General features: G+C 40.0%; 1 protein-coding gene across 5 annotated transcripts in view; it reads right to left on the bottom strand.

The window, feature by feature from the left end:
• LRRFIP2 (LRR binding FLII interacting protein 2) overlaps positions 1-12,903 on the bottom strand; it is a 111,747-nt gene that overhangs the window by 13,984 nt on the left and 84,860 nt on the right. For 3 of the 5 annotated variants that reach the window (XM_065399588.1, XM_065399589.1, XM_065399590.1), the window contains exons 21-24: positions 6,655-6,747; positions 2,365-2,466; positions 1,922-2,054; positions 271-320 (exon numbers count right to left, since the gene is read on the bottom strand). In XM_065399588.1, coding sequence (XP_065255660.1) covers positions 271-320; positions 1,922-2,054; positions 2,365-2,466; positions 6,655-6,747 — 378 coding nt within the window. The remainder of the gene's footprint in view (positions 1-270; positions 321-1,921; positions 2,055-2,364; positions 2,467-6,654; positions 6,748-12,903) is intronic. The other 2 variants (XM_065399586.1, XM_065399587.1) reach the window with 2 other exon arrangements.

Raw genomic sequence — 12,903 nt, 5'->3', positions numbered from 1 at the left:
TTGAAGAATCCACCACTCTAGCTATTGCATAAGACCAAGTTCATGCTGTTCAGGGCACCAATGGGAGGAGCTTAGTAGTTTTTGGCTGACCATCAACAAAGTTGGAAGTTTTATTAAAGCTAATATTTTGGTTTAGTTTGTTTTACATACAGGTTTAGTAGCTTTTTATTTATTATTAATGTACTAACATGTTTTTAAGGGACACTCTTTTTTAAACCTAACCTATCCCTTTACAGAATATTTATGAAAAACAAACAAACACATCTCTACCTGTGACAATAATTCCTCCTTTTCCCCAGCCAGTTTTCGTAGCCGAACATCTAAAAGAACCAAAGAAGATCTCAATTAAAAACCAGATGGATTTAAAACCAAAAATTTAATGTTTATTTTATTGTCATTAAGCTTAAAAATAAAAATATTTTTTAAACTTAGCAAAAGCTGTGAATTTAATGACACTGAAAATGATTATTTGAGTTCTTATGGTTTATTATACTTGCCTAAATGGTAGCAAACATCAATACTTCAAACAACATCACTATATTCACAGCAACATGCAGTTCAAATATATCTTTGTAACATATAAAAAGGTAATTATTTTCTTTACTTTTTAATATATAAAAAGTTTAGCAGCAATAAAGACATCTGAGACAGACAATTCCTGGTAGTTAATGAATGGCTGAGGGACAACTGGGGATAATTTATACATTTAATAAAACAAAACCATCTCCCACTTCCTAAAAATACTCACTTTAGTAAAAATACTCAAGACATGGCTAGTTACTGCTATAACCATTTTACCTGTATGTGTACTCCTTTCCCCAACCCTTTATTTGTGTCTTATCTTTCAGATTGCAAGCTCTTCAGGGAAGGGACTGTGCCTCCCTATGTTTGTAGAGTACCTATCATGTTGTGTTACTAGAATACAAACAGTAGCTTGGTTAATGGCCTAAACTGAAGCTAAAATAAATTAACTCATCCAGAAAATCATTAACCACTAGAACATACCCTCCCACTCAGTCAGTACTAAAATTAGAATAGGTCTGGCAAGTTCTCAGTTTCTTAGAGAATTATTTTAAAAATAATGTAAACAAAGCGTCAGAAGAACCAAATAAGAGTATTAACAATTCTTTCTGTCCATTTCAACATGACCTGGGCAATATCAGGACTATTTATTAAATAAATGGTTTAAAACAAAAAACATGTAGTCTTCCATTTAAAATGTATATACTACATGTACCAACACATAAGGATGTTTCCTTGTGTACTAAGTAATGAGAAAACAATTTGTGCAGGTTAGCTAGGAAAACAAAATTAACCAGGAGCCTGGGAACAGAACCCTAACTTTGTCCACATACAGTAGTTGTTTGACTGTGCTAACTGGAACTAGAGCAAACCTACCTATTCTAAGCAATTAAGAGATGCAATCAATTTGCATGAATACAGCATAAAAATATTTCAAAGGACATGACAGGACACAATATACACTCCTATTTCTTGTACATATGACTTTTCACAAATGGGCTTTTTAAATAGTTCATGTTTTTAAAGAAGCATTTATTTCATAAAGAAAATGTGTTAATCAAAACACTTTACTAATCCTGCATTTTTATCCAATTTCCTAGTTTTCTTAGCTCGCTCTAAAGTTACCTCAAAAACAATAAAATGGAGACTGGACTATGAGAATTAACCAACTGCAGATGTCCTCATCGCACCTGCATTTTTTTTTTTTTTTAATAGTCAACAAATATGCTGTTAGATTAGTTAAACAAAGATAGGGGCATTCAGCTTGGCAGTGGCACATATTTCGTAAGTAACGGAAATATCTGTGTATAGCTCTAAAGTCACAATTTTGGATGTGAATACTGGGGGAAACAAAAATCCAGTAAAATCTTTAAAAGACGTGTATTTAGTATATTTTTACCTAGTGGTCCTTCTCCTGCAGATTCCAAGACTTGAGCAGCTTCCTGCGATACAACTGCTATTGTACCAACCACTGGTTCATGGTTTACATCACCATTTGGAGTACCATCTGGGATTATAACTAACCCGTGTTTCTGAAAAAATAAAAGGAATTTCACTCATACAAAAGAAACCTTTTCTATCCAGTTACATTTTACATTTTCTGAAGGGTTTTCAACTTGACTGAAACAGTTACACCAAATTGAAATGTTCCATTTAACTTATGTGAGGATTGGGGGTTTTGGTCCATATTTGGACCAAGCAGTATTACTTATGTCATTACCAGAGTCAAACCTTTATTTGGATGTACTGGAGTAGTAACATACTGCTTTCTGTTTTGTGTTGACTATGGTTGATCCCCCATTTCTGTATTTGTATTATTGTATACTACTGCCACTGACATACCTGTCCTGTCTTCATTGTTTCCTTCAGGTCAGCCAACTCATCTCTGAGCTCATCTCGCTCATGCTTAATGGAATCAAAGTACTCTTTCTGTCTTTCTAGGGCCTGGGTACAGGCAGATAGCAAGAAAAAGAATGGCACAGAGAGAGAGAGAGAGAGCAATGTGATAGGCAGTAGAGAGATTTTATACAAATAAGGCAAGCAGCTGAATAAAAGTGAAGAAAGGAGAAGGGGGATATAAAATAATATGTACAACTTCAATAGCTACTTTTTACAGTAGTATGTTTGCCTCAGTGCTGCATGCTTGTCATGAAACAATCTACCTACAGTAGGCTCAGCAGACTCTATACAATCCAACCATTTGATTCATTACACTGTTTACCAAAATGAATACAGTCCTTCCAAATGTGTCCATTTTAAGGCAATCTCTGCATGGACTTTTCTGCATAGTATTCGTGTCTAGCTGAACTATCCTAGAAAACCCTCATAGTGGGAACAGCTTAGCGATAAGGTATTTTGACAAACACTTTGGTTAAGTTTAATAAATACCTGCCTCTGGCTTTAAGATAAACATCTATTTCAGTCCAAATATACATTTATTTAATAAAAATTGCATACTACCACTAAACAGGCCACCACTACTACTGAACATCCAAGGCTCCACATCCTTCTCACAGGCCAAAATACTCGGGGATTTAATTAGTAGAAACCGTAGAATATCACATCCATTACACTAACTACTCTATGCACCTGTACAAGTCAGAGTAGAAATCTTACAATCAAGGTCTGTATATTTTAGTTCCTTTTATCCATTTTTACTTATCTGTTTCTCTGTTACTTGCATAAATATTTTAGCCATTTGGTTACTAACAAACATTTTTAGAAACACAAAACTAACGACACTACATTAACACAAAAGGGGTCACAACAGAAAACACAACAATCTCATAGAGCTATGTTACCCAGAGTTAAGCCAGACATTCTCAGCCAATTAGGCAGCACTCCAATATTCTATTTAAGTTAATTACTACATGCACTATAAATAATCCTGAATATGCGACAACTGCATTATAAATAATCCCAAATAAGAGACAACTGCACAAATGTTAACACACATTTGCCAAGAAAACTCATCTAACAAATGTTTTGTCATGCATGAATCTTTAGGAACAGACTGATATAGAGGAAGAAATGAAGGTAAATAGCTTCACATTGTATTTTCTCCACTTCTCAAATTTACTACAATAGAACCTCAAAGTTACGAGCATCTTTCGTAACTCTGAACAGAACGTTATGGTTGTTCTTTGAAAAGTTTACAACTGAACACTGACTTAATACAGCTTTGAAACTTTACTAAAAAAATAAAGGGAAAGCAGTATTTTTCTTCTGGATAGTAGTTTACGTTTAACACAGTACTGTATTTATTTTATTTTTGGGGGGTCTTCGCTGCTGCCTGATCTGTGTACTTCCGGTTCCAAATGCGGTGTGTGGTTGACTGGTCAGTTTAACTCTGATGTTCTACTGTATATTGTATTTTAATTATTATTTATAGTTTCTAGGGAAAGAATATTTTATAATGCACTATTCTGTTCATTTATTTATTTCAACTGGAATAAATGAAACATGCAGTTGAACTGGATTTCATAGATGGAAAAATTAATTTTAACCAATGTATACTAAAAATATAGGAGTGGTCTAGCAGCTACCCTCTGATGGATATAGGATATTTTTTAAAAAACCATTTTATTACTTATCTACTGTTTCCTCAGGCACACTAGATTTCTACAACTAAAATTATAAACTTAAAGTCAAGCCCCTTATTTTTTAAACTCTGTGAATGCTTTAATTAGGGCTTGAAAAGTTTACCTGATGCCTACTAGCCAGAGTGCCAAGTGCCACTTCATGTACTCAAAGGTACAATCCTTGCATTTTAAAGGAATAAACAATGTTTATTGTGTATGCTATTAAAGTGTAAAATTATCAAATTTCTATTTAATATATTTTTTAAACATATATTGTTACATATCTCAATTTAGTTATTCAAGTGCAAAAGAGTCCTTAAAATGGAGTTAGGGTTGTAGGCACTCTGCACTTCCCAGGACTCCTTGTGACTTTACAGAACATGAGAGTTTAATTCCCAAAACCCAAATCATTGACAAAAACAGGAAATTCAGAGTTAAGGTTTCCCTGCACACATGGTATAAGGTGGTTAGCATTGCAAAAAACAAATGTTGAAAAAGAGTTCTGTTACATTTCTCACACAACACAGGCACACAACCATAACTCTGCCTCCCCACCACCCCACGGGGTTGGCAATAAAGACTGGGAATATTCACTACCAAAAGCTTTAGTAACAAAGGTAGGGTTGGTTGTATTTCACTCACACCCCCCCCCCCCCCCCGATATAACACCAAATTTGCAAAACTACTTCTTCCACAGCCCCTCTTACTGTCAAAATATTTTCCAGGACAGCTGAGCTCTGCAAGTGCATTGTAGAGCAATTTATTAATTAAAAGCAGGTTACTTGGGAGGAGGAAACTTTGCTTCAGAATTCCCTTGACCAAATATCCCCCAATTTGCCCCACAAAGTCTATCCCAGACCCTGATGTGGCATAGCTATTTTCAAGGCAATCTGCCTATGCAGGTGCACTTTGGAGCACTTTGAATAATAAAAGCAATTCACCGGGGGGGGGGGGGGGAATGGCGGGAGGAGGGGGAGAGATGTCTCTCAGGAGACCCTGAATAAATGACTAGATAAATTGTACCTCAGCCCTCAAACTGACATATTGAGTTTCAATCTTATTTGAATGTGCCTGTGAATTTGAGAGCACTTTGAAAAATAGACTTGAAAGTGACATGCTGTTTCTATCCTGCTTGTGAACCAGATTTCTGGTTTGCATCAGCCTTGCAAACAACTTCTTAGAACCAGAATAAAATTCTAATAACTTACAAAATATAGTGCATTGTACAGCTGCTCAAAGGAGTCTTAAGATGGGATACAGTGAAAATACACCAGTCTTGACAAATCCACTAGAGCTTATCACCGGGGAAGATGACAAAAAATGAAAGCTGAGACAAAGATGAAGTCATGGAAAATAAAGTGCTATAGGATCATAGGGGAGGCAAAGAGAGAGGAAGAAGGTTCATTCTCCTTTACAAGTGGTAGGGTGGGATGGGACTTCCATTTTGAGACATAAAGGCTAAAACCTCTGTTTTTAAAGAAGTTATGGTTTAGATTCTGTAGACGTTGATGTCACTGGTCTCTACATCCACATAGGCAAGTTTCATATTTGCCATGAACAGGTAGATTTTTCAAGCCCTGGCTACAGGTAAAAAAAAAATTCTTAAAACATAAGGGACTGTATGCATGACAAACTGAAGTCTTCTATTTAATAGGTTTAATTTATACAGTTCTATTTTATATAACACCAATCACCATATTATTTAGGCGCTTCAAACTACTCAATCTTCTTTCCTCTTTTGTTGTTTGTAATAAGCTTTACAGCATTTAATCTATAGTATATTTTGTTTAATCTTTTATTCTTCACAATGCTTTCAAAGTGAAAACCCTGGATTGCTTAAGTGAATGACAGACACATAGTATGTAATCATATTAAACACCTGCATGCTTCTGATGTACTGTGAGGCACATTGCCACAAAACCAACCCTGAGATGTGCGTATGACATATAGCTAGACTTCTTGAAAAAATATGGATTTTATAAGAGTGATTTTATTTAAAAACAAAACAAAACACTGCATTTTCGAATAGATGGCTAACAAGTCTTGAAGTGTTATGAGCACTTAGATTTCTCCTTTCTTAATATAAAATGTATAACAAGTTGCTTAATGCATATATAATGCAGTAAATTCAACATCCAAAATGAGTGTAGTAAGCCATATTTTCAAAACTGAATAGGTGGTTATGTATTTTTCATTTTCTGCTTGCAGTATTAGGCACTGGCTCCTGCTAGATGTATGACGACTGACTAGATGGCTCCTATGGGTTTATCTTAGTATGGCCAAGCCTACGTTCTTAACCAATTTCTTAGAAGGATAAAATTGTAATGTATCCCTTTCACCCACTGTATATGTAAGTGAAATTCAGTAATATGAAGTGAAGCTCATTTCTTTGTTCCAGCGGGGGCACCTATGTTACAAATATCAGATTGCAACTGTGTTTAAATGGCTAAAATATACATGGCCTTCATTTCTTTGGACTGTCCAGAAACCTCTAACAATACCAGTCTATTTCTAAATCAATGATCCCTTTCCCCCCGTATTAGTTTCATACCCCAATTTTTTTATCTTTCCAATTAATTGTCTCCTGGAGGTCAAACACCTCTCTGGTTATGGAGTCTATTTTCTGCTGCATGCGTTGATTCTCCTGTAGTAAATGGGAGGAGGAAAAGAATAAGAGAGGAAAAAGACAGACTAGTAAAGGAAACAAAAAACAGATAAAGGAAACTAAATAGTAAAAAAATCAACCAAAGAGTCTGTAAGGATGAGAGTTTAAAAACATAGATGGCATCTTAGGCTAATATGACACCTTCCTCTTTCAATCACACAAGGATATTGTAACTAGCTTTATTTATACACTAACGTTATATGGAGCAGGCAATATATAAAATAACTTTTTGATAATGTATCAGCTGTATCTGTGCATTTCCATGATAGCAGTTTCCACATAATTTGGAAGTAACATTCTTTCTAGAGAAAAAAATACCTTCATGATAGCTCTTCAGCAGAGATTGTCAAGTATCATATGGACGTGACCTTGTTTAAAAATTCTTTTCTCTATGGACTGAAAAGTTATTCTGCTATTAAAGATGAGCCTGGAACCACAGGCCTAGGCATAAATTAACGTAACCCCTTTTTATGTTAATTCTTATAAATTATGACAAATGCAATACATTAAAAAAGTTCAATGCCACAAAATTAATGAAATTTAATTAAAATACAGCATTGATGCAAGATATTAGAAAACAGGTTAAAACACTGACTTTTACATTTCCTAGCCTCTGACTTACCCTTGCAGCCTCATTCACCATAACAGAAAAAGGTATAAACATAACAATTGTCCAATATCAAAATGTTTGCAATGTATTGGATGCTAGCTATAGAAAGTTGAGAATAACATCTGTACCAGTGCAAAACAAGTGTATTTTGGTTATAATATGTTTGGGAAAATGTAATACATCCCAAGTCGGTGGTCGGGTATGCAGCAAACGGAATACAAACGGGGTGATCAGGAAGAAAGAGCACGTTCCTTTGAAAAGGTGTATTATTTATGTATTCTGCTTTCAAAACATGGAAACTCTAGGACATAGTATCTCAGACTATGGATAAGTGTTCCATATCTTTTTTAGAACAGTCACACTGCAAGATTTAGAGGTTATTTTTGGCCCAGGAAACTTAGAAAGTTAACCAATATATATGCTGAAGTGTTGAAGGCAATATGTGAATTGGTGTAAAAATTTCAATTTCAGCTCATGAGGTATTTGTATTAGAACAGTATTTTTCAACCATTTTTTTCATTTGTGGACCCCTACAATATTTCAAATGGAGGTGTGGACCCCTTTGGAAATCTTAGGCATAGTCTGCAGACCCCCAGGGTTCTGTGGACCACAGGTTGAAAACCATTATATTAGAAAATATGTAATAACACAAGGGGAGAGGCAACTCTAGATTTAGTCCTGAGTGGAGCGCAGGAGCTGGTCCAAGAGGTAACTATAGCAGGACTGCTTGGAAATAGTGACCATAATACAATAGCATTCAACATCCCTGTGGTGGGAAGAACATCTCAACAGCCCAACACTGTGGCATTTAATTTCAAAAGGGGGAACTATGCAAAAATGAGGGGGGTTAGTTAAACAGAAGTTAAAAAGTACAGTGACTAAAGTGAAATCCCTGCATGGGTGCTTTTTAAAGACACCATAATAGAGGCCCAACTTCAATGTATACCCCAAATTAAGAAACACAGTAAAAGAACTAAAAAAGAGCCACTGTGGCTTAACAACCATGTAAAAGAAGCAGTGAGAGATAAAAAGGCATCCTTTAAAAAGTGGAAGTCAAATCCTAGTGAGGCAAATAGAAAGGCGCATAAACGCTGCCAAATTAAGTGCAAGAATGTAATAAGAAAAGCCAAAGAGGAGTTTGAAGAACGGCTAGCCAAAAACTCCAAAGGTAATAACAAAATGTTTTTTAAGTACATCAGAAGCAGGAAGCCTGCTAAACAACCAGTGGAGCCCCTTGATGATCGAGATACAAAAGGAGCGCTTAAAGACGATAAAGTCATTGCGGAGAAACTAAATGGATTCTTTGCTTCAGTCTTCACGGCTGAGGATGTTAGGAGATTCCCAAACCTGAGCTGGCTTTTGTAGGTGACATATCTGAGGAACTGTCATGGATTGAAGTGTCACGCGAGGAGGTTTTGGAATTAATTGATAAACTTAACATAAACAAGTCACCGGGACCAGATGGCATTCACCCAAGAGTTCTGAAAAAACTCAAATGTGAAGTTGCGGAACTGTTAACTAAGGTTTGTAACCTGTCCTTTAAATCAGCTTCTGTACCCAATGACTGGAAATTAGCTAATGTAACGCCAATATTTAAAAATGGCTCTAGAGGTGATCCTGGCAATTACAGACCGGTAAGTCTAACGGCTGTACCGGCAAATTAGTTGAAACAATAGTTAAGAATAAAATTGTCCGACACATAGAAAAACAAACTGTTGAGCAATAGCCAACATGGTTTCTGTAAAGGGAAATCGTGTCTTACTAATCTATTAGAATTCTTTGAAGGGGTCAACAAACATGTGGACAAGGGGGATCCAGTGGACATAGTGTACTTAGATTTCCAGAAAGCCTTTGACAAGGTCCCTCACCAAAGGCTCTTATGTAAATTAAGCTGCCATGGGATAAAAGGGAAGGTCCTTTCATGGATTGAGAACTGGTTAAAAGACAGGGAACAAAGGGTAGGAATTAATGGTAAATTCTCAGAATGGAGAGGGGTAACTAGTGGTGTTCCCCAAGGGTCAGTCCTCGGACCAATCCTATTCAACTTATTCATAAATGATCTGGAGAAAGGGGTAAACAGTGAGGTGGCAAAGTTTGCAGATGATACTAAACTGTTCAAGATAGTTATGACCAAAGCAGACTGTGAAGAACTTCAAAAAGATCTCACAAAACTAAGTGATTGGGCAACAAAATGGCAAATGAAATTCAATGTGGATAAATGTAAAGTAATGCACATTGGAAAAAATAACCCCAACTATACATACAATATGATGGGGGCTAATTTAGCTACAACAAGTCAGGAAAAAGATCTTGGAGTCATCGTGGATAGTTCTCTGAAAATGTCCACGCAGTGTGCAGAGGCGGTCAAAAAAGCAAACAGGATGTTAGGAATCATTAAAAAGGGGATAGAGAATAAGACTGAGACTATATTATTGCCCTTATATAAATCGATGGTACGCCCTCATCTCGAATACTGCGTACAGATGTGGTCTCATCTCAAAAAAGATATACTGGCACTAGAAAAGGTTCAGAAAAGGGCAACTAAAATGATTAAGGGTTTGGAACGGGTCCCATATGAGGAGAGATTAAAGAGGCTAGTACTCTTCAGCTTGGAAAAGAGGAGACTAAGGGGGGATATGATAGAGGTATATAAAATCATGAGTGATGTGGAGAAAGTGGATAAGGAAAAGTTATTTACTTATTCCCATAATACAAGAACTAGGGGTCATCAAATGAAATTAATAGGCAGCAGGTTTAAAACAAATAAAAGGAAGTTCTTCTTCACGTAGCGCACAGTCAACTTGTGGAACTCCTTACCTGAGGAGGTTGTGAAGGCTAGGACTATAACAGAGTTTAAAAGAGAACTGGATAAATTCATGGTGGTTAAGTCCATTAATGGCTATTAGCCAGGACGGGTAAGGAATGGTGTCCCTAGCCTCTGTCTGTCAGAGGGTGGAGATGGATGGCAGGAGAGAGATCACTTGATCATTGCCTGGTAGGTTCACTCCCTCTGGGGCACCTGGCATTGGCCACTGTCGGTAGACAGGATACTTGGCTAGATGGACCTTTGGTCTGACCCGGTACGGCCTTTCTTATGTTCTTATGTCTGTAGACTGGGATGTCACCCTTGGGCGCAACCTGAAAATGCCTGCTTGTTACCCTGGGGGTAGTGCGAAGAGCCTGACTGGGAGGCAGAGCTGAATTGTTGGCCCTGACGGTGCTTATAGGCCTTGCCCTTCTTGTGATAGGGCTCTGGTCTGGCTTGACTGCTAGATCTATGAGGTTGTTTGGGTTGAACCTCTTTCTAGCGGGAGCGAGCATGTAGAGGCCTAAGGAGTGTAGGGTAGCCCTAAAGACCTTAAGCCCATGTAATTTTGTGTCTGTTTGTTCCGCGAATAGGGCCCAGCTGTCAAAAGAGAGGTCTTGGAGTGAAAGCTGGGCCTCTGTTGCCAGCCTAGAGGACATCAATTACAATGCCCGCCTCATTACCATGGCCATGGATCTTGCAGCCGAATCCACCACATCAGAGGCGGCCTGGAGGGAAGCCTTTGCCACCAATTTTCCTCTCACCCAGGATGGCAAGGAACTTCTAGTTTGGACTTCTCAGGCAATGAGTCTTCAAATTTGGAGATTGACTGCCAAACATTAAAATCATACCTCTTAAGTAGGGCCTGATGGTTTGCCACTCAGAGTTGTAGGCTAGCAGACGAGTAAATCTTTCTCCCAAATAAGTCAAGCCTCTTGCCATCCTTATTTTTGTGAGTTGGGCCTGGTTGCCCTTATCTCTCTCTTTCATTGGCCACCGAGACCACTAGGGAGTTCGGAGCCGGGTGAGAGTACAAATATTTGAACCCCTTTGCGGGGACATAATACTTCCTCTCTGCCTGCTTGGAGATGGGTGGGAGGGAGGATAGGGTTTGCCACAAAGTTTTTACAAGCTTTACCACCCTATCATGCCTGGGGAATGCCAACCTGGATGAGGCCACCGCAACCAAGATGTCAAACAGCCCATCAGTGGGTTGCGCCAACTCCTCTGCCTCTAACCCCAGGCTCGCTGCCTTTTTAGCAGCTCCCGGTGTGCCCTGTGGCACTATCTGTGATAGTCCCGCCACTGCCTCATCTGGCGAGGAGGCGAGGGCAGGAGGAGAGGTGACCTCCAACTATGGCTAGGGGAGGCCCGTGGGCACCTTGCTTGGACCCTGCGTCCAAATCCGGGAGCAGGCGGGAAACCTGATCGTTACATGAGGGTCCCTGGAGAACCCCCCATGGATTCCAGAATTGCCATAGGGTGGGCCATTGGCCCTGGGGGAGCCCCCCAGGCTTGGCCGAGGACATCTGGCCTGAGGGACCCAGTACTGAGGAGGAAGAATGGTCTTGTCTCGGGGACAACTGCGGTGCTGACGTGGCCCTGAAGTCCTCTTCCTGCTTGCTTCCATGACGCTTGTGGTACTGAAGCTCCAAGTCCTGGAGCTGTCTGCTCGGGGCCCAGTGGCGGAGCTCAGTGGATCGGCAACGGGCATCTGGCGATCGACACCTAGAGCTCTGGGATCGGTGCTGTGAGTCCAATGACCAAGAGCGGGATGGCAAGGAGCGCTGCCTCAACCCAGGTGATTGGTGCTGCGTGTCTGGCAATCAGCCACACCATGACTCCAATGGGGTCCTTTGCCCCGGGGAGTGATATCTCCTGTCTGGAGACCGGTGTCATTCTGGGAACCAATGATCCGTTGTGGCCCTGTATCGGCCATTGGGTGAGTGGCGCCATCCCATGGGGGACAGTTGCCGAGAGTCCTGCAAATAAGGCCAGGAACTTCAATCGGTCTGGCCAGGTCAGAAGCGCTTCACTGGGAATCGTCACTTCGACATCGACCGCCGTGTTGCTAGGTAGCAATGCCACACCAACAGGGACCGTGGTACAGGTCCCAGTCCTGACTTCCCCCTGGAGCTGGCCACATCTTGGCAAGGCGTCAGGGGCACCAGTAAAGACAATGTCTTTTGCAACCTGGAAGGCCTCCAGTGTGGACAGGACTTCCATGTGCAGGGGGTCTCTGCCACTACCTGGGGTGGGCGGTGGGTCCCTAGGAGGGCTGGTTGGCCTAGCTGGCAATGTCAGTATCTGGCTGGGTTCCGGAGACTTACTGCCTCGCAAGGGTCTATACTCCTCCCCAGACTTTCCCTTTGCTACACAGGAGGTCGGGGGGAACACCTCTCCCCAGGCACTTCTTTTGCTTCTTAGCTGGGGACTGGGACTGGCGCCGGGAGGCTGATGCTGGGGGTGCACTTTGCACCGATGCTGCCGTACTCGGTGCAGAGTCTGATTTTGGTGGCTCAGAGCCTGGCGCAAGGGCCGACTCCATGAGGAGCGCTCTTAATCTTATGTCCCGCTCCTTTTTTGTCCTGGGCTTGAAGCTCTTACAAATGCGATACTTATAATTGATATGGGCTTCTTCCAAACACTTCAAGCAACTTTGATGAGGGTTGCTAATCAGCATAGTCTTCTGACTGCCATCACCAGGCTTAAAGCCCGG

Source organism: Emys orbicularis, chromosome 2 (assembly GCF_028017835.1).
Source record: "Emys orbicularis isolate rEmyOrb1 chromosome 2, rEmyOrb1.hap1, whole genome shotgun sequence".
Classification (NCBI taxonomy): Eukaryota; Metazoa; Chordata; order Testudines; family Emydidae; genus Emys; species Emys orbicularis.
Note: the sequence above shows the minus strand (reverse complement) of the source record. Positions and strands in the feature narration are given on the sequence as shown.